At 51.6% G+C, this 27,999-nt stretch overlaps 1 protein-coding gene across 7 annotated transcripts; it reads right to left on the reverse strand.

Annotated features, from left to right (window-relative positions):
• Positions 1–640: 640 nt before the first annotated feature.
• On the reverse strand, positions 641–27,991 carry DBF4B (DBF4 zinc finger B). 7 transcript variants are annotated; one of them, XM_050934919.1, is made up of 13 exons: positions 27,841–27,991; positions 27,069–27,332; positions 26,384–26,578; positions 24,521–24,607; positions 23,230–23,299; positions 22,055–22,125; positions 18,425–18,461; positions 16,371–16,416; positions 13,000–13,116; positions 10,392–10,475; positions 3,858–3,984; positions 3,078–3,202; positions 641–2,424 (listed from the first exon to the last, which is right to left on the reverse strand). In XM_050934919.1, the coding sequence occupies exons 2-13, from the start codon at positions 27,237–27,239 to the stop codon at positions 993–995; spliced, it is 2,562 nt and encodes an 853-aa protein (XP_050790876.1). In that variant the 5' UTR covers positions 27,240–27,332; positions 27,841–27,991; the 3' UTR covers positions 641–992. The 7 variants fall into 7 exon arrangements, with proteins under 7 accessions (XP_050790876.1, XP_050790877.1, XP_050790875.1 ...); XM_050934920.1 differs by lacking the exon at positions 27,841–27,991 and having other exon boundaries at positions 24,557–24,607; positions 27,069–27,509; XM_050934918.1 differs by lacking the exon at positions 27,841–27,991 and having other exon boundaries at positions 27,069–27,509.
• Between the last annotated feature and the right edge of the window lie 8 nt (positions 27,992–27,999).

Consider the following 27,999-nt stretch of genomic DNA (forward strand, 5'->3'; position numbering starts at 1 on the left):
TCGTTACACAAGTTTATTTTGGTTTTAATTTGTTTCTAAAACAAGCAGGAAGTTTTAAACACCAATTATCTGCAATAGCCTATGGAGACAGACGGGAGACAGTGTGGAGAGCAGAAGCTAAAGCAGGAAGAGAAATCGATCCAGAGCAGCTCACTTCCCCCCCATTAACTGCACCACAAGTAGGAAGGGGCCAGGGAGATGCAGAAAGAGCAGAGAATGCTGTTGGGAGCTCGGAGCAGAGAGTCACTTCCAGAGGACAGCAGCTCTTTCTGGGCGAGAGAACAGCAGCATTGACTGCCTGCCTTTCTGCTGCATGGGAAGAGGGGAGAAAACTCCTGCTCCATCTGCAGATCAGACTAGGGGCGCTTTCCACCTCCACTGCCTCTGGCATCAGCTCACTGCACACTTGCCAGTGAGGTGAGGTCAGGCCAGGCCACTGGTTAAGGGAATGTTGTTTTCCTGGTACTAAGTGCTCACATCTCCCTCCGCTAGGGTCAGGCTGCAGAGGGCGATTGAGACCACAGGAGGTGCATGCATGAGCAGTGCTAATGAAATGCAGCAGGCTCTTAAAAAGGCACTGTCCCACAACTGGACACATGGTGCAGTCTAGTCTGGGCAAGGGAGTCTGCTTCCTGGTTGCCCCACTGAAGGGAGAGGCAAGCCAGGCCCCTGCTGGTCAAGGCCTGGCCAGGCCCAGTGGTCTGTCCCCACAGGAAACCAGGGCTAGCATTGCCCTGCTGGAGAGCCCTTCCTGTGGCCGAGCCCCACGAGCAAGTGAACCAAGATAAGTCTTGCCCGAAGCCTCCAGGCTCAGCCCCACTCTCCATTTGCAGCCAGTAACGATCACTGTACTTGTTCCAGCCCACAGACTGTCTCCAGCCAGACTTGTGCCTTCTGATGCCCGCGGGGAAGGTGGTTTGCCAGAGCCATCTCTGCAGCCGAACTGGGGGAGAGAAGAGCCCTAGTATTGAAGGGGTCTGTGCAGCGAGTGGCTAGCTGGTCCAGCTGCCCAGGCAGGCCTCAAACACAGCGAAAGGGGCTCCTTCCGTTTCCGCGCGACAGTTCCGACAGCTCTGGTCATCTCTGCCTGCCCAGTCCAGCTCAGACTTCTGCTTCAGGACCGAGTAGAGATGGGACTCGTAGCCGCTGTCTCGGACGTTGACACAGGTCCTCTGGAGCAGCTCCAGGTCTACCGGCCGGTTCCTGGTGCCCTGCACTGTGTCCAGTGAGCAGAGCAGCTGGATGTCCCAGTCGGACTCGGAAGAAGAGGGTGATGGCCCCAGATCTGGGCCAGTGTGCGTGCTGCAAGGGGCAGGTTGGAGGATGCTTTCGCCCAGCTCTGTGCTGTTAGGTGGCTTGGGCAGTGCACGGTCAGCTACCTCAGTACAGCTCAAGCGCCTGGCCTGGGGGACTGGCAGCTGTGGGAGGGCCGGCTGGGCTGCAGAACAGCTGGCCTTGTCCCAGGCAGGTGATTGCAACTCAAGGCCAGAGCCAGCCCCACAGCAGGGACGCTCCGGGGCCTTCTCTGTAGGCTGCCCCTCTTGCAGGCCTGGAGTCCCTCTCCCCCAGTCCTGCTGAGTGGCTGTGCTTGCCAGGGTAGCCTCGGTGTTGTCTATAGCCATGGGAACAGGTTTGGGAGGCTCTGGCAGCACACGGGCACTGTCCTGAAGCGTCACTGAGGCAGGGAAGGTGCAGAGCCTGCTGGAAGGCAGCAAGAGCTCTGCTCCTGGAGCACCAGATGGAGTAGTGCCAGCAGTCCCCTCCACAGCCAGCCCCACACCCTGATGAACTGAGCTGCAGCTCTCCGAGCCTGTCTGCTTCTCCAGAGGCAGAGGGTCGCTGCTCAGCCGTATCCTCGGCTTCTTTTCCAGCCGCAGGTGAGGGCTGTCAGAGAGTTTGCGTTTCCTGGAGCAGGGAGATGTTCCCAGGGGGTGACTCGAGGGCTCGAGCGTATCCTGGGGAACAAGTTCAAGGGAGCAAGCAGTTGCCTCTCCAGTCAATCCACCGCTGGCTTGGGTCCACGGGCTGAGATCAGGAGCAGTAGCCAAGACAACAGTGCAGTGGGGGCTGCTGCCAATGGCAGACTGGTCTGTGTTCCGACACCAAGCATGGGCCCCCCCAGCTGGCCCTGTGCTAGCAGATGGCCTGGTTCGCAGCATCTCAGCCCATAGCCCCAGCAGGGGGTGCCCAGCTGGCAATTCTGGAGCAGGAGGGAGTTTGCTGAGCTTCTCGTTTGGCATCTCCTCTGGACCCATAGAGCATTCCCCACCCAGCACAGCCACTGCACTGAGACGCAGCTCTGCTTTGTCTTTCCTGGCCAGCTGGTGCTTCCGTCCCAGCTCTGCAGCTGGTGCGCCCAGGCCTTCCACAGCCTTTGCTTGAGAGCCACAAAATTGGTCATCGGCCACAGGAGAGCAGGGCACCCTGGGAGAGAAAGCTTCTCATTTAAAACGGGAGCCTCTTGCATGGACCAGAGGCCAGGGCTATGCAACGCCCCAGCAGGCAGTCAGCACAATTTGTGCAGGGATGGGGTAGTGAAGCCCCTCTGCTAGGGAGGTGAGGCAGAGTAGACTGGGAGAGAGTCTGGGAGGGGCATGGGCTTGAAATATGGCTGTGCAGAACTCCAGCCCAGGAGGGAAGCTCACTGGGGTCACTTGCTGGCTGAGCAGGGCAGCCCGACTCGGGCAGCCCGACCCAGGCCCAGAGAGAGGCGAGGGGGACGGAGGAGCAGATGTATATTTTGGGCAGTGAGAGGATCTGCATCACAGGATATGAGTCACTCTTGAGTAAAGGCATGAGAGGGGTCTGGGAAATTCCCCAGAGAACAGCCCCAGGGCAACAGGAGCCCAGAGCGGCTGGTGTCTTTGAGGGGAAGGAGCCAGCCTGTCTGCCCTGGACACCGAAGGGAACTGCTCACCCTGACCCTGCACTGCCAATGGAAGCAAGACCCCTCCACCAGAACTGCCTGCCTGACAGGTCACTGAGCAGCTGACTGGCTGTGGATTTTAACCCCCTGTGATCTGGGCTGCCCAAGCCAGACCCTCAAGCCCCAGGGCAGCAAGCTCTGTGTGTGTTACCTGGGGGGCGAGGACCAGGCTGGGATCTCAGCAAAGTCGTTGGTGAGCTGGGCGATGACGTGATCCACAGCTGCATACTGAGAGGCGTCCAGCGCAAACCGCCTGTGCCGGGGGCTCTGGAGGTGCTGGAACAGAGAGCAAGGGGAGCGTGAGGCTAGCATCTTCCTCCAGCAGCAGCAGGCATGAGAGTAGGGTGCAGCGGAGCTACAGCCCCATGCTGGGGGGAGGGCCAGGGAGCAGGAGCAGCAGCAGCTGCTGCTCGCTCTGGCGGTAGCTGGATGGCAGCTGTTGGGGAAGGCGAGGGGCCCTCGAGGACAGCTGGGGGGCCAAGGAGAACAGATCTGGGAGCTGCTCTACCCCTTCATGCAACAGATACCAGCTGCTGCCCACCAGGCTGCACAGGGCTATGGTGCTGGGAACAGCCCAGGGCCAGGATAGACAAGTATGGGGCAAGAGCAGTGCTGTCTACAGCTTGGCTCCCAGGAGCTGGGATGGGCACCAGTGCCAGCACTCCAGGCTCCCCCTGGGCCAGGGGCATGACTGCCCCCTAGCATGGCACACTCCCAGCTCCCAATGGACTTGGGCTGCTCCACTGAGACAGGTCAGAGGAGCGGCAGAGTCCAGCTGAGCACCATGGTGCCAAGGCCACACCTGTGAGATCAGCGGCTTCCCCATTGGACAAGCCTGCGTTGGGCAGGTCTGCAGAAGCCCTGCCTTGAGGCACGGGCAGGGGAGACCGAGGCAGCCCAAGGCCTGCTTAGATGCCAGCGGAGCCCTTACCATCTGCAGCTCCCCGAAGGTCTCCTGGCAGCATTCACAAAACCCCTTCCTCCTCTTGGGCACGGTGGCTGGGCCGGACTGGGGGCTCCCCTCTCTCTCGCTGTGCGTCAGACAGCCCTCGGGGGCTCTGCAAGGATACAGTACAGGGCTAGATAAATGCATTACCCCATGCCTACCAATCGGTTGTGCTAGGTGTGGTACAAACAAGATGATGGCCTCTGCCGTGAAGGGCAGAGGGTATTAAGTATGAGATGAGACAGGGAAGTACAAGGACGCTGCGAAAACGCTGCGCAGCGTGACAGGCTGTGGTCTCTGCACACCAGCAGCCTGACTATTGTCGGATCTGCACAGGCACTACAGCAAAGGGGAGTTAAGGTGGGATCTGAAGGCGGATAGTAAGGCAGCTATCGGAGATCAACAGGGAGCTCCTCCCAAGCAAAAGAGGCAGCAGAGAAGCAAGCACAAAGGGGCAAAGGAGGCTAGCACTACTGGGCTGATCAGAGGCTGGAGGTGACCTCTTCATAGCCAAGGACAGGTGAGAGATAGGGTGGGGATGGGCCACAAAGGGCCTGGAGAGTGAAGACAAGCAGCTTATGTTTGAGGTAACAGAAGGAGGAGTCAGTGGAAGGACACAACAAGACAGGGGATACGGTCAAGACACTAGGCGAGGAGAACAAGCTCTGCAGCAGCGTTTTGGATATGAGAGACGCACGTGTCCAGGCCAGACAGAAGGAGGCTGCAGTAATCGAGAGGCAAGATGGGAATCATAGAACAACAGGGTTGGAAGGGACCTCAGGAGGTTCTTGTCCAATCTGCTGCTCAAAGCAGGACCAACCCCAACTAAAACATCCCAGCCAGGGCTTTGTCAAGACAGGCCTTAAAAACCTCTAAGGAAGGAGATTCCACCACCTCCCTAGGTAACCCATTCCAGTGCTTCACAACCCTCCTAGTGAAAAAGTTTTTCCTAACATCAAACCTAAACCTCCCCCACTGCAACTTGAGACCATCCCTCCTTGGTCTGTCTACCACTGAGAACAGTCTAGATCCATCCTCTTTGGAACCTCCTTTCAGGTAGTTGAAAGCAGCTATCAAATCCCCCCTCATTCTTCTCTTCTGCAGACTAAACAATCTCAGTTCCCTCAGCCTCTCCTCATAAATCATTTTCGTTGCCCTCTGCTGGACTCTTTCCAATTTTTCCACATTCTTCTTACAGTACTCCAGATGAGGCCTCACCAATGTCGAATAGAGGGGAATGATCACGTCCCTTGATCTGTTGGCAATGCCCCTACTTATACAGCCCAAAATGCCATTGGGCTTCTTGGCTACAAGGGCACACTGTTGACTCACATCCAGCTTCTCGTCCACTGTAACCCCTAGGTCCTTTGCCGCAGAACTGCTGCCTAGCCATTTGGTTCCTAGCCTGTAACAGTGAATGGGATTCTTCCGTCTTAAGTGCAGGACTCTGCACTTGTCCTTGTTGAACCTATCCCTACCCTCCAGAGTATCTACCTCTCCTCTCAGTTTAGTGTCATCTGCAAACTTTATGAGGATGCAGTCCACGCCATCCTCCAGATCATTAAAGAAGATATTGAACAAAACCAGCCCCAGGACTGACCCTTGGGGCACTCCACTTAATACTGGCTGCCAACTAGACACGGAGCCGTTGATCACTACCCATTGAGCCCAACGATCTAGCCTGCTTTCTATCCACCTTATAGTCTATTCATCCAGCCCATACTGCTTTAACTTGCCAGCAAGAATACCGTGGGAGACTGTATCAAAGGCTTTGCTGAAGTCAAGGAACAACATATCCACTGCTTTCCTCTCATCCACAGACTCAGTTATCTTCTCATAGAAAGCAATTAGGTTAGTCAGGCATGACTTGCCCTTGGTGAATTGGTGCTCTTGGGAGCTCTAGGTGTGTGGATGGATAGGAGAGGCCGGACCTTAGGGATGTTCTGCACAAAGAACTGGTACCATTGACACAGCCTGAGTGCAAGGACCTAGAGGGAGGTCTGAGTTGAAGCTGAAGTCTGGGTTACAGGCCTCATTGACATGATCAGTATGGACAGTCCCACTGTCCTGTCCCTCAGAGTTGAAGGCAGCAGGGACCCCCAGCTCAGTGAGTCTGACCTCATATGTAGGCAGGACACCAGCCCCATCCAGCCCCTACACACTGAACCCAATGGGTCACAGCTCTCAGGACACTGGACTATGTCACATCACAGGCCAAGGGGCGCCAGGGCCCTTGCAGTGGCAGGGGAATGATGAAGTGAGAGATCCCAGATAATCCTGGCCAGTGACTCACCCCTCCATGCTGCAAGTGAAGGCGAAATCCTCAAGCTCACCACCAACCTGATCTGGGGACAATTCCTGTCCCACCTCACATACAGCACTCGGTTAGACCCTGAGCTTCTGAGCTAGACCCAACAGCCAAGCCCCTGAGAGAGAGAGAGAAAATGCCAAGTGCCACCCCAGAGCCCTGGTGCTCCCCAGCCAGTGTCCCAGCCCAGGTACAGCCATCCTGAGACTTCAGAGGAGGGAGGTAAACCCACAATTCCTGATTGTAACCGAAAGCACCTACACGCCACTGTAATAATCTTTGCACAAAATAGGCCTTGCAAGATACCAATAACTCGGTGGTCATTAACATTCTTAGAACATAAGAACGGCCGTACCAGGTCAGACCAAAGGTCCATCTAGCCCGGTATCTGTCTACCAACAGTGGCCAATGCCAGGTGCCCCAGAAGGAGTGAAGCTAACAGGCAACGATCACATGATCTCTCTCCTGCCATCCATCTCCATCCTCTGATGAACAGAGGCTAGGGACACCATTCTTTACTCTTCCTGGCTAATAGCCATCTATGGACTTAACCACCAAGAATTTATCCAGTTCCCTTTTAAACATTGTTATAGTCCCAGCCTTCACAACCTCCTCAGGTAAGGAGTTCCACACGTTGACTGTGTGCTGTGTGAAGAACTTATTTGTTTTAAACCTACTACCTATTGATTTCATTTAGTGACCCCTAGTTCTTGTATTATGGGAATAAGTAAATAACTTTTCCTTATCCACTTTCTCCACATCACTCATGATTTTATATACCTCTATATATCCCCCCTTAGTCTCCTCTTTTCCAAGCTGAAGAGGCCTAGCCTCTTTAATCTTTCCTTGTATGGGACCCTCTTCAAACCCCTAACCATTTTAGTTGCCCTTTTCTGAACCTTTTCTAGTGCTAGAATATCTTTTTTGAGGTGAGGAGACCACATCTGTACACAGTATTCAAGATGTGGGCATACTATGGATTTATATAAGGGCAATAATATATTCTGTCTTATTCTCTATCCCCTTTTTAATGATTTCTAACATCCTGTTTGCTTTTTTGACTACTGCTCAGTTTTTGTTTTTCTGTGCCTGACAATTTTATTCTTAACTATTGTTTCGACTAATTTGCCCGGTACTGACGTTAGACTTACTGGTCTGTAATTGCCGGAATCACCTCTACAGCACATTTTAAATATTGGCGTTACATCAGCTAACTTCCAGTCATTGGGTACCGAAGCCAATTTAAAGGACAGGTTACAAACCTTAGTTAATAGTTCTACAACTTCACATTTGAGTTCTTTCAGAACTCTTGGGTGAATGCCATCTGGTCCCGGTAACTTATTAATGTTGAGTTTATCAATTAATTCCAAAACCTCCTCTAGTGACACTTCAATCTGTGACAGTTCCTCAGATTTGTCACCTACAAAAGCCAGCTCAGGTTTGGGAATCTCCCTAACATCCTTAGCCGTGAAGACTGAAGCAAAGAATCCATTTAGTTTCTCCCCAATGACTTCACCGTCTTTAAGCGCCCCTTTTGTATTTCGATCGTCAAGGGGCCCCACTGGTTGTTTAGCAGGCTTCCTGGTTCTGATGTACTTAAACATTTTATTACCACCTTTGGAGTTTTTGGCTAGCCGGTCTTCAAATTCCTCTTTGGCTTTTCTTATTAAACTCTTGCACTAAAGCTGGCAGTGTATGTGCTCCTTTCTATTTGCCTCACTAGGATTTGACTTCCACTTTTTAAAGGAAGTTTTTTTTTTTTATCTCTCACTGCTTCTTTTACATGGTTAAGCCAAGCCACACTGGCTCTTTTTTAGTTTTTACTGTGTTTCTTAATTTGGTGTATACATTGAAGTTGGGCCTCTATTATGGTGTCTTTAAAAAGGGCCCATGCAACTTGCAGGGATTTCACTTTAGTCACTGTACCTTTTAACTTTTGTTTAACTAATCCCCTTATTTTTGTATTGTTCCCCCTTTTGAAATTAAATGCCACAGTGCTGGGCTGTTGAGGTGCTCTTCCCACCACAGGGATGTTGAATCCTTTTGTATTATGGTCACTATTTCCAAGCAGTCTTGCTATAGTTTCTTCTTGGATCAGCTCCTGCGCTCCACTCCGATTAAATCTAGAGTTGCCTCTCCCCTTGTGGGTTCCCGTACCAGCTGCTCCATGAAGCAGTCATTTAAAGTATCGAGAAATTTTATCTCTGCATTTCGTCCTGAAGTGAAATGTTCCCAGTCAACATGGGGATAATTGAAATCCCCCACTATTATTGGGTTCTTAATTTTGATAGCATCTCTAATTTCCCTTAGCATTTCATCATCACTAGCACTGTCCTGGTCAGGTGGTCGATAATAGATTCCCTAATGTTATACTTTTATTAGAGCATGAAATTTCTATCCATAGCGATTCTATGGAACATGTGGATTCGCTTAAGATTTTTACTTCATTTGAATCTACGTTTTCTTTCACATAGTGCCCCCACCTGGCACAACCTGTTCTGTCCTTCCAATATATTTTGTACCCTGGAATGATTGTGTCCCATCGATTGCTCTCAGTCCACCAGGTTTCTGTGATGCTTATTATATCAATATCGTCCTTTATCACAAGGCACTCTAGTTCACCCAGCTTATTATTTAGACCTCTAGCATTTGTGTACAAGCACATTAAAAACTTGTCCCTGTTTATTTGTCTGCCCTTTTCTGATGGGCCAGATTCTTTATGTGACTGTTTATCATCTGATCCGGCCCTTACATTATCCTCTTCTGTCCTCTGTTCCTGACTATAACCTGGAGATTCCCTATCATCAGACTCTCCCCTAAGAGAAGTCTTGTGTCCGAGCCACATGCTCCTCTGCAGCAATTGGCTTTCCCCCATCTCCTAGTTTAAAAACTGCTCTACAACCTTTTTAATGTTTAGTACCAGCAGTCTGGTTCCACTTTGATTTAAGTGGAGCCCATCTCTCCTGTATAGGCTCCCCCCATCCCAAAAGTTTCCCTAGTTCCTAATGAATGTAAACCCCTCCTCTCTACACCATTGTCTCATCCATGCATTGAGACGCTGAAGCTCTGCCTGCCTACCTGGCCCTGCACGTGGAACTGGGAGCATTTCTGAGAATGCCACCATAGAGGTCCTGGATTTCAGTCTCTTCCCTAGCAGCCTAAAATTTGGCTTCCAGGACATCTCTCCTACCCTTCCCTATGTCATTGGTACCTACATGTACCACGACCACTGGCTCCTCCCCAGCACTACACATAAGTCTGTCTAGATGCCTCGAGACATCAGCAACCTTCGCACCAGGCAGGCAAGTCACCATATGGTTCTCCCAGTCATCACAAACCCAGCTATCTATGTTTCTAATGATCGAATCTCCCATTACTAACACCTGCCTTTTCCTAGCAACTGGAGTTCCCTCTCCCGGAGAGGTAACCTCAGTGCGAGAGGCAACCCCAGCACCATCTGGGAGGAGGGTCCCAACTATGGGAAGGTTTCCCTCTGCTCCCATTGACTTCTCTGCTTCCCTGGGCCTTTCTTCCTCCTCAACAGCACAGAGGCTGTCTGAGTGGAGGTGGGACAATTCTACAGTGTCCTGGAAAGCCTCATCAACACACCTCTCTTAGTTCCTCCAGTTCCGCCACCCTGGTCTTCAAAGTCTGTATGTGGTCTCTGAGGGCAAGGAGCTCCTTGCACTGACTGCACACATACAACACCCGCCCACAAGGCAGGTAATCATACATGCTACACTCAGCCCAATCAACTGGATAGCCCCCCACTCTGCTGCTGGGCTTCTGCCTGCATTGTCTCCTAGTTAATGAAAGAGTGGGTTAAAGAAATGTGTTTTGGACTATGGTTTGGATTATAGGTTTTAAGTGGACTACAGGGGAACAGGTAGGACCAACAAGGGACCTCCCCCTCCCTTCTCACTCCCCTTCCAAACTCCCTTGCAAAACTCCGTTAGGAAGCTTCCTGGTAGCTTATGCGTGGCTTTATAAAGCCCTGGCCTCAGTTAATGCCCCACCCACTGATTAAGGCTCAGCCAATTACCAGAGGCTTCGAGCTTTCAAACCTTCCTTTGAAGCTCACAGCCTCCAACTGCCAACCACAGCACACGGTCCTTCAAACAACTAAACAAACAGACAGATAAACACAAGCTCAGCACACAGCAAGTAACCCCCAAACACAAAACACACACACACTCTAGACAGTCACTTACCCCACAGATGGTGTATGTGCTCCTCCTTCACCTGGAGAACTCCCTTGCAAAACTCTGTTAGCAGCCCCTGTTCTTGTGTTATGTCTGCATGTGACAGTTATGGAGAGTTGTGGAATCATCAGAATGTGTGTGAACCAGGGGTGTGTTGGGGAGGTGTGCCAGGGTCTGTCCCAAACACAGGGATGAGAGTCCCCTTTACATACCCCCACCAAGCTGACAAGGGGCAGAGGCAAACCACAAACTGATGAGAGAGAGCGCGCACAGGAAAGAGAAGAGGGCAGCATGGCATCTATTCCCAGCAGGAGACAGATGCTTGGCCTGGGTTTCATCTTTTCCAGAGGAATCTACTGCAAAGGCTCCCTGGGCTATAAAGACAGGGGCTGAAACTCCAGTGATAAGCAGCTGAATCAGCTGCTAGTGTACAACATTACTCTACTACAAGAGTATTGAATGAGGCCTTTCCTGACAGCTAATGGCTGGTGATCAATATCACTGAATGGGCTGTATTAACACTGGATGAGGAATTATGGATACTCACTGGTACTAGGATGTACAGTCTGCCCAGACAGGAGGTGATGTCACAGCCTTCTACCTGTCTCCTATGTACATTAAGCATAGAGGAATCAAACAATGGAAGCCGATTTTATAGAACTCAACGGGGGATGGGAAGCCCACAGGAAGGGAAGAACAGCAGATCATCCTGCTTCTTGAAACAAGGTCACTGACCTAAGCAAGGACTGAAGCCACGATTGGCATCCATCACTAGACAAACAAGAGGCTAGAGTCCTTGCAAGCTGGGAGGAGGAGGGCGGGTGGGCACATGAAGTCACTGGAACTGAATAGGAGGTGAGAGGTTGTCTTAGGTGAAAGATCTTTGCTTAAGCAGACAAGGGACACCAGCACCTTGTACCTTTGTGAACTTCAGCCACGGCGGGGAAGGATGACTGGTGAGAGAAACCATCTTGAAAGCCTGTATCTTGCCAGATTAAGTTTTAGGCCTTTAGAAGCATATTTCATTGTGTTTTACTTGCCACTCTTTCTACCTTCATTATTTAATCTTATTAACAAAATATACGTAGGATTAAGTGAAATCAAGTACATTTCATTTTTATGACAAACTCAGTGCCATATATAAAGGGAAAGGTGAACTTACACCCGGTTAATAAGCTGTGGTGTGCTTATATTGTGAAAGGAACAAACGAACCACATTCTGTCTCTGAATGGTCCAGATGAGGGGAGGCTGTAGCAGAGCACATGGTTTGGGAACATTTGGGACTGGGAGTGTGTTAGGGGGGTCACAGGTAGTAACCCTGCAGGTAGTAACCCAGGCTGATGCTGTGGACAGGCTGCTGACCCAGCACTGTCCAGCACACAGACATTCAAGGCATGCACTGTCTATGAGCTACACCAGCAAAACAACAGGTTCCAGGGCAGACAGTGAGAACACTGCATCCTGCAATGTGACACTGACCCCTGCAGGTGACCAGCTGGGTCCTTGAAGCATGGATTTATAGGAACATACACTGGAAGTGGCCCAAGGGCTGCTGCCTCAGTCAGTCAAATGGGTCCAGCTCTGTTAGAACTAAATACATTGTTTGTCCCAACAGCTTCTGCGAGAGAGGCTGTTCCAGAATCTCACTGTTCTGCTGGTTAGAAACCTCGTTTCCAGCCTGAATGTGTTCACAGCTAGTTTGTTCTCATTTCTTCTTGTGCCAACATTGTCCTTCAGCTTCAACAGCTCTTCATCTCCAATGTAATCAGACCAATCATGACCCACCTGAGCCCTCTTGTTAGGCTAAACAAGCCAATCCCCTCTCATAAGGTCAGCTCTCCTTTTCCCCTAGTCATCCTAGTGGCTCCTCTCTGCACCTGTTCTGGTCTGAATTCACCCTTCATGAACATAGGTGACCAGTGTTCTAGATGAGGTCTCACCAGTGCCTTGTACCATGGCACTGCTCAGCCCAATGAGAAAGGAGGTAGTAGGAAAGATGGGGGAGGGATTAAGAGCTCAGTTTTAGCCATGTTGAGCTGGAGCAGATGGCTTGACACCCATGAGGAAAAGAGAGAGAGGGAGGCTGACAGGAGACAGGGCTGGTGCAGAGAGGAAAGTCCACGTGTTGTCAGCAAAGCTGAGCTGGTTTGTGGCTCAGATTAGCTAGAGGTAAGTGCAGGAGGAGATGAGAAGGGGACCCTGGACAGTCCTGTGGACCCCCTCTCCCCCCCAGAAAGCTGGCAGAGGAGCAGCAGCAGCAAGCCCCAGAATGCTCAGGAGTCTCACAGACTCACTTAACACTCCACCCCAGAGGAGTCTGTGAAACACAGGCTCTGGCACAAGCCATCGGCACAGCAAGGTCTGGGGATGGTGAGGCCACCTGCCAGCCAGAGGCCCTCTTCAGCCAGTTGTCAGTTTTCTGACCTGGAACAAAGTCACGGCTCAGATTAGCTCTGATCAGCTGAGCCGTGGAACAAAGCTGCTCAGGAGTTTCTCTTGCCCCAAGCAAAGGGGCTGGGAGTCTCTGGTGACCACAGGGAGTCTGGGATGCCAATGGCTCCAAGGAAGCAGTGAAGCTGTAACAGCCACGCGCCCTTGGCTGCCTGCACCACCTACCTGACTCTGCAGGAGCTTGATGGGGTTTTCAGAGGCTCAAATGGGCTGGATCTGTTTGGTGCCAGGAAGTTCAGGTCAGGAAAGCTCTTGAATTGGCGATGGAAGGGCCGGAATTTCCTGCAAGAACCATCAGTGTCAGACATTAGGCATGGCCATGACCCATTCTGGCCCAGTTCGCACTTACCTGGACTACTACAGGATTCCCCACACCTCCTTCCTGAGTCTTCATCCAAGCACAGGGGCTTGGTCCCCTATCCTCTCCAGCTTGGGGCTTCCCACTTCCCAGTGCAAATGAAATTAATAGGCCGGTGTGAAAAATGAACAAAAGGAAGTATTTCTTCACACAACACAGTCACCCTGTAGATCTCCTTGCCAGAGGATGTTGTGAAGACTATAAACAGGGTTCAAAAAAGAACTAGATAAATTCATGGAGACTAGGTCCATCAATGGCTGTTAGCCAGGATGGGCAGGGATGGTGTCCCTAGCCTCCGTTTGCCAGAAGTTGGGAATGGGCAACAGGGGATGGATCACTTGGCGATTCTTGTTCTGTTCATTCCCTCTGGGACACCTGGCATTGGCCACTGTTGGAAGACAGGACACTGGGCTAGATGGACCTTTGGTCTGACCCAGTGTGGCCACTCTTATGTTCCTGTTTCCCTTGCTGGATTGAGATGAGAGTGGAGCCCTGGGGTAGTTTCAGGATTCAGCATGTTTACATCAGGCCTTGATTTGGCCGAGACTCTTCCTTGGGAGACTGCTGGGGCAGGCAGCTTCCTACAGAGCCCTCAAGTCCCCATGCTTGCTCAGAGAAGGTGGGCTGAGCTGCAGGCCGAGGGCTCAGCTCCAGAGACCTGTGCTTACTCCCAGGGCAGCTTCAGCCTCTGCCCCCCATTTCACCAGCTCCCTCACTTCCATACTCATGGACAAATCCAGCCTTTGCTTCCATGAAGGGCCCCCCTGACTGCAACTTGAGCAGCACTGGACAATTCATTTCTCCCTCGGGGCAGACAGCAGCTGCATAGGAGGGGCACCACCACTGGTGGAGGCCACAGGGCAGATGTTTGCTGCCTAGTCCCGAAGGACACTGGTAATTCTGTGACCATCCTGCATCCCATGGCTTCAGCTGGTGCTACCACGGGTGGAGATGTGCCAGCAGGCAGCTATGTACTTGATTTTTCCAAGTGTAGGACAATGCCTTTGGGACAGTGAATCCTAAGATAGCCTTCTCCCTGCACCCTCCCAGCCCATGTGGGAAACTGGACTGGGCCCAGAGTACAGGACAATCAGCAGTTTGTGAAGATCTTTCAGGGACACTGTCAGCTAGAAATGCCTGTTACCAGCACCTGAGATTAAGCAGATAGCACTGAGAGCCCTAGTGTTCCTCTCACGCCTGAGCTCAGATTGCTTTACACCCCAAGCTGTGTACATTAGAAACTGGTGCTGGCTATTATGTGTTGGAGGCATCCATGGGCTGTCATGGACCTGGGCCCCACTGTGCTAGGGCCTGCATAAACACAGAACCAGGATGGCTCCTGGTCCAAGAAGCTCCACTTGCTGTCAACCCATTTCACTCTTATGCTCTCACCCAGTGTTAGGGTGGAGCTTCTGCACGGCATGGAAGGTTCTACCCAAAACCTGCCGATAGTCGAGAATCCACCCTTATGCTCTTTGTGCTGTGTTACATATCACTCCTGGACCCAACAGCTGGTCCTGCAGCTGCTTGGTAGTGCCCCTTCAGACCTTTACTTCAAAGGGTACTTGGCACTCGAGTTCTGGATGCTGTGGTTTTCCAGGCCTCTCTAATGCAGTGGTTTTAAATCCAGTATGGGGTCGCGGAATGGAAGGCACTGGGTCGCGGCGGCTCTGTCAGCACCCCTGACTGGGCCGTTAAGAGTCCCATTGACGGTGCTGCCTGGCTAAGGCAGGCTAGTCCCCTACCTGTTCTGACACCGCGCTGTGCCCAGAAGCAGCCAGCAGCAGGTCCAGTTCCTAGGCTGGGGGTGGGGTGAGGCACCCCATGGGGCTCTGCGCCCTGCCCCGAGCATTGTCTCCGCACTCCTGGCCAATGGGAGTCAGGGATGCAGTGCCTAAGGGTGAGAGCTACATGGAGCTTCTTGCATGCCTCTGCCTAGGAGCCAGACCTGCAGCATGGTCCAGTGTCAGGACAGGTGGGAAGCCTGCCTCTGCACCCCAGCTGTGCTGCAGACTGGGAGCTGCTGGAGATAAGCCTGAGCCCCAATCCCCTGCCCCAGCCGTAAGCACCCCTCAAATCCAGAGCCCCCTCCTGCACCCCAAATCCCCAAGCCCAGGGCCCTGACCCCCTCCTGCACCCCAACCCCCCATTCTGGGCCCCACCACAATCCTCTCCCCCAGCCTTGAGCCCTTCCCACACCCCAAACCCCTCATCCCCAGCTCCACTGGGTTGTGAGCATCAATTTTCTTCAACCAGGTTGCCAGAAAACCAAAGTTTGAAAGCCATTGCTCTAAAGGATTGTATTACTTAGCTGCACAATGAGCCACACCCCAGAAACAACTGCTGTCTAGTAAGAAAAGTACATCAAACATCACAGGCCTGTAACATTTGCTACTTCCCAGGGCTCGTCACATCTGTTACTACAGGGACAAAGGCAGCGCAGCAAGTGGCAGGAAACTCTGTTCCCTGTGGCTTGGAAGGCTGCAATTCTGCAAGTTACTTTGGTAGCACAAGTAAGAACGGCCGTACCGGGTCAGACCAAAGGTCCATCTAGCCCAGTATCTGTCTACTTACAGTGGCCAATGTCAGGTGCCCCAGAGGGAGTGAACCTAACAGGTAACAATCAAGTGATCTCTCTCCTGCTATCCAGCTCCATCCTCTGACAAACAGAGGCTAGGGACACCATTCCTTACCCATCCTGGCTAACGGCCATTAATGGACTTGACTTCACCATGAATGTATCCAGTTCTCTTTTAAACGCGCACACAGAGGCCCAGAGGTCGGAGCCCATTGTGGTGTCTGCATTCAGCAGCCAGGCCCTCCCCATGGAGTTTACAATCCACCTACACTTGGTGAAGGACACACAAGAACTGCAGCCCAGAGCGATGAAGGGGCTTGTCTAAGGTCACACAGGAATCTGGTTGAGCTGGAAATGGAGCCTAGGCCTCTGCCCAGTACTGTCACCCCATGGTGCACACAGGGTATCCTAGGCTACCACCGCACTTACCCTTCTTCCCCAGGGCTAGAAGTGCAGCCGCAACTCACTTGTCAACGAGGGGCTCGGAGGATTAGAGGGGAGGGAACATCTGCCACAGGGACTCCTCCCAGCCCTTCAGCCAGGAGTGCAAAGTTTGGCCACAAAGTTAAAAGAAGGGTTAGACTGAAATGGTTCATTCACCTGCTCTGGTCCTCAATCTTCAGAAACGGGGGCTTCAGTCTTCCCACTAGAAGGAGAATTTTGTAGTTAGTGGCGGCCTGGGCAGGCATTCCTTGCCCCCCTGCAATGCACAACCCATCCCATCCCCCAAACTCTGGCTACACAGAACTGGACTCCAAAATCTAAAGTTTGTCTGCCACCCCCCAATATTTATAACACTTGTGGATGCTAAGAAATCCTGAAACAAGCCTCAAGATCCGTTTGCCAGAGTCGCTAAGGATGCAGATATTTCCATGGACAACTTGCATGGCAGATAGCCATTTAGAAGGCAAAACATACAATCCATGTTCAGAACCTTGGTGGGGATAGTTAAGTCTAGCGAAGATTTAATAGACAGCGAAGAGTTAAAAGCTGCTGCAGATGAGCAAGCAAAGGTAGCTGGTTCCATTTAAGGGCCCAAGCTGTGGTCAGGCCCAGAGCCAAAGCGCAGCGGTTGTCAGAATGCACTCCACACCAGGTGTGTGCTGGTGGGGAGCAGTAGCTGAACTCAGCCTCAGCAGGGTGTGAGAATACAGACATCCTCTCACGGGGCATCAGGTTGATTATTCTCACAAGTAGGATTTAGGGCTGTGCCTTCCTGATATGTGGGCAGCACAAGGCAAGTAACCTGGTGTCCCAAGCTGTGCCAAGGTGCTCTGTGTTGCACTTCAGGAGGAGGAGGAGGATTTGGTCGACTGAGAAAGCACAGGAGCAGCTTCAAGTACTTTTGGAGCGTCAAAAGCACCAAGGCCACAAAGGAGACTAGAGTGATTCTTTATGATGGGCCCAGGCCTGAGAGGTGGGTACCCCCCCAGCACTGGAAGATTGAGAACATCAAGTCTGACCACCCCTGCTGGGGCTGGGGTGCCCAAGAGGCCTCGGAGCAGGTTTGAGCCAAGATTGTGATCCAGGACGTTGAGTCACTGAAGCGAAATAGCTGCTCAAACACAAGGCTGAGACTGTTCCCATGTAGCTGCTGGGTGTTCAGCACGTTCAGAAGTCAGACCACTTATTTAGGGACCTGAAACGAGACTAGAAGCACATTTGGTGCCCACATGAGTGGCCTGGTTTTAACAGTGACAAACCTTGCCCTCAACCGTTCAGCTTTCAATCTTCACACTAGCTCCCAGTCACTGGAGGTTCTTCCAGGCCAGACAAGACTGAAGTCCTGTCAGCAGGAAACAAGGTTTCTTAGAGCTCTCCAGCCATCTGTCCCATTATATAGGAGCAAGAGGCACAGGGCTATTGTCTCCCCCAGCTCTGGAGGTCACCTTTTAAAAAAACTTGCCTTAGAGGTTTAAGAGTCAGACTTGACTCCAGCCTGAACGCTTTGAAGGCAGCAAAGGCTTCTCTGAACGCTCCCTTTCCAATAGGGTGAAGACCACAGGCTTCTAGGCCAACTCACGAGTAAAGCAGCATCGCTGAAGTACAGCCATACCTTGGTGCTCTGGTCTACACAACAGATCCCAACGGTGCAGTAGTGAGCCAAGTACATAAAATATCCCCCTCAACTGCATGTTAAGGCAAGGTCAGTCCTATATCAGCGTCACAGTGGCATATGGCAGCCTTCTGCTACCAGAAGTGAGTAGGATGTGGGGAACATGTTCTCTTCTCCGGAGGAGGTGTTATTCAAGACTTCATGTCACAGCCAACAGAGGATTCAGAGAACGAAGCCCCAGTAGCTCAGTTCTTACCATGACTCACAACTCTAGAAGCCCTGCTGTAAAGTCTCACAGCACAAAGGAGACAAGGTAAGTGGACAAATGATTTTAGATAAGATCCCGCCTGGATGCACGAGCACAAAGCCAGCCACACAGGAAGCATCCTGGTTATACTTTCAAAATGCTGCACAAGCTTTAAAGCATGACAAGGACAGCCCGGCAAGTCTTCTGTCTGAGCTTGGACAGCAAATGGCTTTGATGGAGCAGAAGTTTTTTGCAAGAACAAGTCGTTTTGCTGAAACGTCACAGTGACGCGTTTTCACAAAGTCTCCCAGCCAGCTCCATGCCAGCTGAGAGCAAAGCTTCTGTACTGACCTTTAAGGACTCCTGGCCCCACTGAGAGAAACTTCACCTAGACAGAAAGACAGACAGCATTTAGGATGGGGGCCAGCCATAGACAAGACTAGCAGCGCACTGATTCCAGAGCAGTGCGGGGGAGACGGCAGCACAGGGCATGCTCATCCTTAGGGCAGTCCAGGGCTGCTGTGACACAGGAGTTATTGTCTCCTAGTGTTCGGCAGATCAGACTTGGTCTGCGTAGCTCAGCACTGCCTAGATCATACGATTGGCCCTTCCTAAAGGAAGGTAGCCTCACCCGGCCCCCACCCTAGCACAAGCCTGCTGGCAGACTGACCATCTACAGCATTGTGATTTGATCTCCCTTGCAAGTCAGGTGGAGAAAGCTGGAGTTTTCCCCTGTAAGTTGGCTGGAATCCAGGCCTGTTGTAGGTTGAGAGCACAGCTGGTCATTCAGCCTAGCACTAGGCCTGGGCCGCACCTGAAGTTGGCTTGCTACAAGTATTTGGCTTTAAAAAGCACACCCAAGCTGAATCTAGTTATACCAGTCAAAGCACCAGCATGGATTCAGTTATACTGAGCTAGAGGTGCCTCCTCTTCCTGCATAGAAAAAGGACTTTTCTACCAGTATACCTACATCCCCACTAGACTACGTTATACTGGTTTAACTATACCAAGAGCATCAGAGTTTCAGGCCAGAACCATCAGATCATCTAGTCTGATCACCCATGCATCACAGACCACCCCCACCCCTAGACACCTGTATTGAGGCCAATTACTCCTCAGGCTAAAGATTTCAGTCCTCAGGAGACTAAACAGTTGCATGCTGCAGGCAGAGAATTAATCAGGTGACCTGCTCAGATATGTGACCCACAGTGCACAGGAAGGTGGAACCCCCTCCCCCCCGCCCCCACCAAGATCTCTGCCAGTCTGACCTTGGGGCACATTCCTTCCCAACCCCGAAGCTAGTGATCAGTGAGATCCATAACATGAACAGGAGACACCAGTCAGGCAATGAAGGAGAAATTCTTTGCACCATCTCAGAGCACTGATCCACCCTGTCCAATGTCTCATGACCAGCTGTGGCCAATCACTACTGCTTCAGAGGCAGATGAAAAAATCCAGAATACCTCTGGCCAATTGCACCGTGGGAAACTGATTCCTTAATGACCTCAGCAGGCAACCTGCTTAAGCCCCGAAGTGTGAGATTTGATAATAATCAATGTTGTCCTACTGATCTGCGAGTGTTAGGAACACACAGAGGCCAATGTCAAGGCAGTGCAGAGCTTCCTTTTCCCACCATAGTCCATGAAGGAAGAGGGGGGACAGGGGTTCAGAGATTCACAGATTCCAAGGCCAGAAAGGGCCACCATGACCACAAAACAGCCTCACACACTGGCTGCAGCATTGCTCCCAGAGCAGGATTAAAGCATGTCGCAGAAAGATTCTGATCTCACTTTAGAGACTCCAAGTGAGAGTGAGTCTACCACCTCCCTGGTGGAGTTGTTCCAATGTTCACTCACCCCCCAGTGCTGGCAAACTGCCTCTTACATCAAGGAGGAATTTGTCCAACTTGACCTTCCAGCCACTGGGTCTTGTTCTGCATTTGGCAGTGGAGTTGAAAAGCCCCTCTCATGATCAGAGATCTTGTCCATGTGTCAGTGCCTAGGGGCAGTGAGGAACTCACCCTTCAGCTTTCACTTCAGTAAAATGAATAGAGTGAGTTAAGCCTCAAACCACAAGGCTTCTTTTCCAGCACCTGGATCACATGGGGCCCCTTTGAACTCTCTCCAGTATATCTTCATCTTTGAGGTGCAGACACCAGAACTAAACAGTGTTCTAGTAGCTGTCTTACCAATGCCATACAATCATAGTAATTCAAGTCTGGAAGGGATCTAGAGGGGATCATCCAGTCCCATGCTAAGGTAGGATTAAGTCAGTCCAGACCATCCTTGACAGGTGTGTATCTAACCAGTTCTAGAAGAGAAAAATAAAACCATCACTTCCCTACTTCTACCTGATATTCCTTTTTGCCACACTTTACACAGATCTCATGTTGAGGGACATCTACAAACACTAAGTCCTTTTGAGTCACTACTTCCCCCCCCCCAAAACAGTCTTCCATCTTGTATGTACAACCTGGATTCTTGGCTCCTAGATGTATTACCTTACATTTGGCTGTATTAAAATGCATTTTGTTGGATTCTGATCATTTAACTATTTAGATCTTTAACAGTATCCTCTCTCATTACTTACTGCCCCAATCTTTGGGTCATCTGTAACTTTACCAAAGATTTTGTATCATCGCCTAGAACGTTTATGGAAACTAAACTTGGTTTTGTTGCGCTTACAAGATTGGTTGAAGGAGGTAATAGTGTTGATGTAACAGACTTCTGTAAGGCCTTTGGCTTGGTACTGCATGATACTTTGATTAAAAACTAGATATAAAATAACATGGCATACACTAAATGGATTAAGACTGGCTAAACAGAATCATTCTCCAGGAAGTGCACTTCTAGTGGGGTCCTGCAGGGATCAGTCCTTGGCCCTACACTATTTAACAATTTTTATATGTTTTCTACCAGATCATTGATAAGTCATCACTGATAAAGTTTGCAGATGAGAAAAACTGGGAGTGGTAAATGACGATGAGGGCAGGTTACTGATTCAGCATGATCTGGATCATTTGGTAAGCTGCATACAAAACAATGTGTGTTTTTAATATGGCTAAACAAAGTATACATCTAGGAACAAAGAACGTAGGTCATACTTACCCAGTGGGAGCCTGTCCTGGGAAGATGCGATTAAATATTTGGGGGTCATGGTGGATAGTCAGCTGAACATGAGCTCCAGGGGGATGCTGTGGCCAAAAGGGCTAATCCTTAGATGCATAAACAGGGGAACCTCAATTAGGAGAGAGGTTATTTTACCTCTATTTGACATTGGTGCAACCGTGGCTGGAATACTGCATGCAGTTCTAGTGTCTGCAATTCAAGAAGGATGTTGATAAGTTGGGGAGTATTCAGAGAAGAGCCACAAGACTAATTAAAGGATTAAAAAACCTGCCTTGCACTGAAAAACTCGAGAAGCTCAATCGATTCATCTTAAAGAGGTCAATGGGTGACTTGAGCAGACTGTGTAATTACCTGCCCAGGAACAAATATTTAACAACGGGCTCTTCCATCTAGCAGAGAAAGGTGCAACACTACCCAGTGGCTGGAAGTTGAATCTAAACAAATTCAGATTAGAAATAAGGCACACATTTTTAACTGTGAAAGTAACCAATCATTCGAACAGTTTACCTAGAGTTGTGGTGGATGCTCCATTCCTGACAATCGTTAAATCCAGACTGGATGTTTTCTAGAAGATCTGCTCTAGGGATTATTTGGGGAAACTTCTGTGGCCTGTTTACACAAGTGGTCAGACAAGACCACCACAAAGATCCCTTCTGGCCTTGGAATCTAGGAATTGTTGATAAAAATACTAATCGGTCCTGGACAAAAACCAAAGCAGACATTGACCTTGTATGTTCAGACAAGGCCTGAAGCGACTTTGCTGTAAGAGGGCTGCATCCTGGGCTAGTCAGGGAAGACAAAACACTTGTTACCGAAAGCCCTGCACTGGGGGAAAAAGGTTTAGGTCAGTTACCATCATCTTCTCACTCTGCTTCCTTGCTCCCGACATGCGGAACAGCAGCTGCTGCACATAGGCCATCATTTCTGTGTGGGGTGGGAAGTCAAGGAGCTAACGTCCAGAGAAACAGAGGGAGTTGCTGCTACTCAGCACTCAGCCAATGGAGGATGAAATACAACTCCTTAGATCTACCAACTGTACCAGGGAAAAGTGCTTCAGTGCCCTCTGCCACCTTGGAGAAAGAGGGGACTGCTCATCCTCCTTCCATGAAGGAAGGACGGACAAGCGCTAGTGGCCAGATAGGAGAGGGAGCTCTGCGCGTTGGGTGCTACAATCTGGCTTTAAGTGTCACAGTGGGAGCTAAGAGCTTTCAGCCCTAGATGGCTGACTGCTGGGTTGGTCCTGAAAGACCAGGTGGGTGAGGGAATCTCTGTTCTTGGACCAGATCCCATTAGCTCTAGCCAAGGCAGATGTAGCAGCATTTCCCCTACAGAGAGGATGCAGAGGAGGGTGCAGCATGCCTTAGACAAACAGGCAGAAGCTGAGCTGCAGCCCACTTTAGCCTAGAAACTCCAAACTCGCATTGGACGGGGCTGGGTGTGCATGAGCCCAGGGTACAGAGCCTCAGCTGTTGGCTTGAGTCCAGCATGGGTCAGCAGAGACCTGGCACACCAGCCCCGTTGCTAGTGAGAGGCATCCCCAGTGCTCCCCTCTCTCCCCGAGGATCTCAGCAAGCTGCTCTCGTGGGAGTCACTACATGCCAGGATCAGGGCTCACTGACACTGTCGATGCTCAACGTGGTCTGTGCTCACAGAGAGGCCTTCAGGACCATCAATCCAGCAGGGACGTGCATTTGACATACAGACCAGATGTGATCCTAAGCAGTAGTGGTGGTTCTGCACCTGTGTTGAGAACCCTTGGATCAGGAGAGGAAGGTTAGAGTCAGATTGCTAGGAAAAGAACAGAGGTGGGTCTGACCAAGCCCACACTCCATTCCCCACGCAGACTTTTGAAGACTCCTTTGAAAGACTGTTTCCCCCAAGCTAGCAAAGTCTCAGTCACTGTTGAATTTTTGCTCCCCCCATAAGCCAGCCATTCAACCCCCCAGGTCATTGATTTAACAGATTCAGAAGCTAGATATTAAAGGTCAGAGTCCCACCCTACAGCACAAAGTTTCTGTAGAAGGATACCATCCACATGCAAGATCCGAACCCCCCAGGAGCGAGCATTGGCAAGGATACTACTGCCACTGCTGGAGTCCTGCATAAACAAGAGGAGAGACTCAGTGATCCACAGCCCAGGGCTGAGTGGACATCTCAGTCTGACTGCTGGCCTCGACAGGCTACAAGGTTATATTGGGTGTCACATCACGGTCCCTCATTAATGTTAGTTTTTCCTGCCCTACATCCAAAGTCAGCAGCAGGATTTTAGCAGATGCCATTTTGAGAACTTCTAGAGTTAGAAACCCTGGCTTCCCAAGCGGAAAGGCTGCAATCCCCACTGCTTAGGAGCAGTTTTCTAGCCCATCTTGACCGACCAGAAATCAGTGGTAGCTAAGATCATTTTGGTGTAAGAGTTGCCAGCTTGCTCTTTTCAAGACTAGACCCAAGAGCTATCTTGCTGTAAAAGATGGGATTTTTGAGTAGCCACTTCTACCTTTGCCATTTCAGAAAGCTCAATCCTGGGCCAGCTCCCTGCCCCAGAGGGCATCTGCAAATTGACAGATCAAGTTGGCATTTCTAAGTCCTAGGACACATAGTGCAGGGAAGAGGAGAAATGTTCTTACCCAGACTCAGAGCTGGAAGCATAAGCTAGACTAAGTCAGCTGTAGTGTGAGCCTTTTAGTTAAGCATCAATGCCATGTTTGTTACTGAGGGATCAGAAGCTTTCAGCATAAGGCTAACAGCAAAGCCTCTCCCCACTCCGCAGCCAGGCTATTTGGCTAACCAAGTCCATGTCATCCGTGGACTCAGTGCTCCCTAGGTTATTGCTAGGTCTCCTGATGCCGCTGTGATGCTCTTATAGATCTGGTCTGCACCTAAAAGCCTCAGGTCAACCTAGCTACATCACTCAGGGGTGTGAAAGATTTCACACCCTGTGTGGCATATGAACCCCACTGTGGTCTTCCATTGACTGAGTTTGGAGAGGTGGGTTATCTATATTGACCAAACCCCACCCCCCTTCTGTTGACGTAGGAAGCGTCTACACTGCAGCACTGCCACTGCAATGCAGTCATACGCATTGGGTCTTTAGGGCAACAGTAATATAGCTACCTGTAGGAGTGTCCCGTCCAAGGGCCAGCACATGGGAAAGGAACAGACCCCATAAGGGGCTGAATGGCTCGGAACACCAGGCAGCGTTACAGTCTTGCAAGTACAGGTCCTCCATTCAAAAATGGAACAGTCCAGGTGGTATCCAGCAATGGACCAAGTCTCTGCACCGCTCCCCAAGCAGCCCTGCTCAGGAATGTCTTGCACCTACCTGTCTAGAGGGAAAGCCCATCACTGTGCTGCTCACCTGGTTCCTCATGGCCTTCTGCAGCAGCTCCTTCCCCCTGCTCATCAGAGCCTGCAGAAGACACAAGTCAAACAGCATTTAGACCAAAAGCTCCTGAGCAGCCAGCCAGGTGGACCAGTCCAGATGCTTTTAAAGGGAGAGGGAACAGATTCCCTGTGTTATCATGCACAGTGTCCCCAGCACCCTGAAACACCGACACCACAGACCTCCAGGGAGAGGCAATAGGTTTAACCTTCCCAGGAGAGGATTCCTCTCAGAGCCCCAAGGCTTCCCTTCACCACAGCCTCTGCACTGCAGATGTCCTTTGGAAGAGTACATGTTCTCTTGAGCAGCAGCAAGTGGCTTTTGTACCCTGAGGCTCTGCCCTATGGGACTCAGTTCGCTCGGCCTTCAGCATGTTGGACCAGAGACTATAGCACAGCTCAGGTTACCAGCGCAGCAGGAAAGCCATGGATGGGACTCTTGCTAGATCTGCTATGGAAGCCATTTGGCCCCTACACAGACATGCCCAGCAGAGGCCATGCTGCAGTAGGATGCCCTGTCACGCTGCATGGAGAAAGCAAGGTTGCTTCTAGTTTAGGGGTGGCGCTCAAGCCATCTGACCTTGTATTATTTCCTTTATTCCCCTGGGCAGCCCTCAGTGCAGTTACGGCCAGCACCCTGCCCGACGCTGCATAGTCTACTATTAACAGTTCAGCGGAGTCTGTTTTACAGGTTGGGAAGACCTGTAAGTGCAACACTGAGCCCCTATTTCTTGACCTGTCAGCTCCCTCCTCTGGCAGCATAGCTTCTTCCCAGCCCACCAATCTCTGACCCCTGCTGCCTCCACCTTCTCCAGTGTCTCCTCCCACCTCTCAGGGTGCAGAGAGTTCGAGTTAGATCTGGAAAGCCTCAGCCCTGTCACAAGTTAGATCTGTTGAGTCAGCCCCCTGCCCAGACAGGGACTTGCTGACTGTGAGCAGAGGTGGCAGAATGCTTTCCTTGCAACTTCTAGGTAGGGGACCCTGGATGTCATCCTACCAGCTCCTTGATGATTGTTCCTCTGCTCTAGTGACATTTCTGAGCCTAGGACAAAACCCAGTGACATGCAGGGACTAGCTCTGCACGCAAACAGTTAGGGTGGGGCACCATTCACATCCATCCCACCACCCAATACCAGAACAAGTCCCACAAGAGGAAATTAGAAGCAAATCCATACAAGAAACAAGCCCCTATTATCTCTGCTGAGCAGTGGGATTAATCAGCCAAATAAACAATTTCTCCCAGCTTTTAGGCTGGTGCAGAACATCTCTACCCTCTAGATGAGGCAGTGAGGCCTGTCACGCTTCTAGTCTGTAATGACCCTGAAGGGAAGTATCAACTTTTATGCCAACATATCCTGCTACAAACCTGTGTAGATTCCTGTGGTATTTATCCCTTTACCACTGGGTGCGCTGGCCATTTGCTGCACTGTGGGAAGTTTGTCTGCCACCCTAACGTTTCCCATTAGGATTGTGAGTGGAGGCGAGTAAATGAAGGGCACACCATAGTGCCACTGTATGCTGCTGGACAGTGCTGCACCCCAGAGGCAGATGCACCAGTCTCTATGGACACTTTGCAGAAAGTTTGGAGATTAAAAATGCTATAGAAGATTTGGCATCTCAAGCCACTGCCCAGAGGGCAGGACTTATTTATTGGAGTGTAAACAGCACCAGGACTGGGACAGATGAATAGACAGGTGCTCTCAGCGAGGCAGACAAGCTCTTCTGCAGTTGCTGCTCTCAGGCTCTGTTCCCCACCTGCCACCGCCCCAAGGCTTCAGGCTGCCTAGGCCTTCACAGTCCTTACACTGTCCGCTGGCTTGTAGTGAGGCCCTGCATGGCTCCCTTTGGGCACAGCAGAGGGCAGAGTCTTTGCCTTGGCATCCCCTGAAGCTGCACTGTTCCGTTTCTCAGTCGGTCTCCGAGGCCCACCGTCCAGTTTGGCCTCTTTGCTGCTGGAAACCACATAGCTGATTTCTTTACTCAAAAAGCTTTCAATCACCTGGACCAGAGACAAAAACAGAGTCAGCTGCAGAGCCCCCAAGTCCACAGCAAGATCTGGAACATCTTAGTAACCAGCAAAGCTAAGAAACCACCATCGGCAGCTGCCTCGATGCAGGGACAGTGCTGCATGATAGACATTGTTCCCCTTCCAGCTCCATCCCTTACTGCCTTCCAGTCCCTCCCTAGTCATGCTAGACTATTTATTATATGCAACTGAAAGATACCTTGTAAGGACTGTACTGGTCAGCCTAGTGAGCTGGGACACCTGCGAATCAGTTTACACTTGTACTCAGAACCCTTCCCCAGCACTAACCACAGTGCCCCCAGCCCCCAAATGCACCGTTCTGGGAAAATTGGCTCTTTGGTGACTTCAAGAGCTCAGCTCCCGTTTAACAGGCAAGTTTTCACAAGAGAGAGTCTTTGGCTCTTCTGGCACCAGAATGCAGCTGCTTCATGCTCTCCACCAGGCAAGGTGCCTCCATACTCACCCCACCCAGCTGCTTTATTGTCGCCACCAGAAACTCCACGTTCCTGTTGTTCGGCAGGTCCAGGTAGAAGGATTTTCCCAAGAAGGGCAGGTTCTTGGATGACCCAGTCACCCCCTGCTGCTGCTGTTTCTCTGGGGGCCTCCTTTGCCTTTTCTCCGATTGACACCCCATCCTACCTGCTAAAAAGGCCACAGCCAGCACGAGAGCCAGCCTCTGGGTGAGCAGTGGGGAGAGCACACGGGACTCGGCTGTCAGCTGTTCCTTCTGCCCAGCACACAAGAGACACAAGCTGCAACACGCACCGACCACAACGCCGGGGGAGAAAGGGTTAAGTGTCTCCCCCCCCTTGCCGTGCTGCCCCCAGGATGTCGGGATAACGGGGGTGGGGGCTGTTTTAAACCCGGTGTGATCCCGGGGCCGGCACCCGGCACGGGCCGTTAGCCCCCCGCCGAGCTCTCCCGGGGCCGGCACCCGGCACGGGCCGTTAGCCCCCCGCCGAGCTCTCCCGGGGCCGGCGGGGGGCCTGAGCGGGGCTAGAGAGTCGCGGCCCCGCACCCGGCAGCGGCTCCCGCCCGCCCGGCTCCGGCTCCGGCTCGGGGAGCGCCCGGCAGCGGGGCCCGGCCGGGCCTAGCGGGGCCTGCGGAGAAGCTGCTCCCGCCCCCCACGTCCCGAGCTCCGCCCCGGCCACGGGGGACAGAGAGCCGCGATCAGCCCGAGCCGGGGGCGAGGGGGTCCCAGGCTCGGTACCGCCGGGCCGGCCGCGCGCTCTCACCTCCGCCTTCTCCTCACGGCGGCCGCGCCTGCCGATTTAAATTCCCGCTCCGCCCCCGGAACAGCGCGCGGGCTACGGCGGCCGGGGAGGGACCAACCGCCTTCCTCCAAAGCCCGCGCCCCCCTGACTCTGGCGCCGCGTGGGCAGCCCGCGGGAGGG

The sequence above is a fragment of the Gopherus flavomarginatus genome, chromosome 25, assembly GCF_025201925.1.
Source record: "Gopherus flavomarginatus isolate rGopFla2 chromosome 25, rGopFla2.mat.asm, whole genome shotgun sequence".
NCBI classification, from domain to species: Eukaryota; Metazoa; Chordata; order Testudines; family Testudinidae; genus Gopherus; species Gopherus flavomarginatus.

What these genes read in the sequence shown, in the direction of transcription:
- DBF4B (XM_050934919.1), bottom strand. Translation starts at nt 27,239, where the DNA reads ATGGGGTGTCAATCGGAGAAAAGGCAAAGGAGGCCCCCAGAGAAACAG. An exon ending in TGGGCTTTCCCTCTAGACAG is followed by an intron (nt 23,300 to 24,520) that starts GTAGGTGCAAGA and finishes TTGTTTATGCAG; the next exon opens with GACTCCAGCAGTGGCAGTAG. An exon ending in AAGATTGAGGACCAGAGCAG is followed by an intron (nt 13,117 to 16,370) that starts GTGAATGAACCA and finishes TGGTTCTTGCAG; the next exon opens with GAAATTCCGGCCCTTCCATC.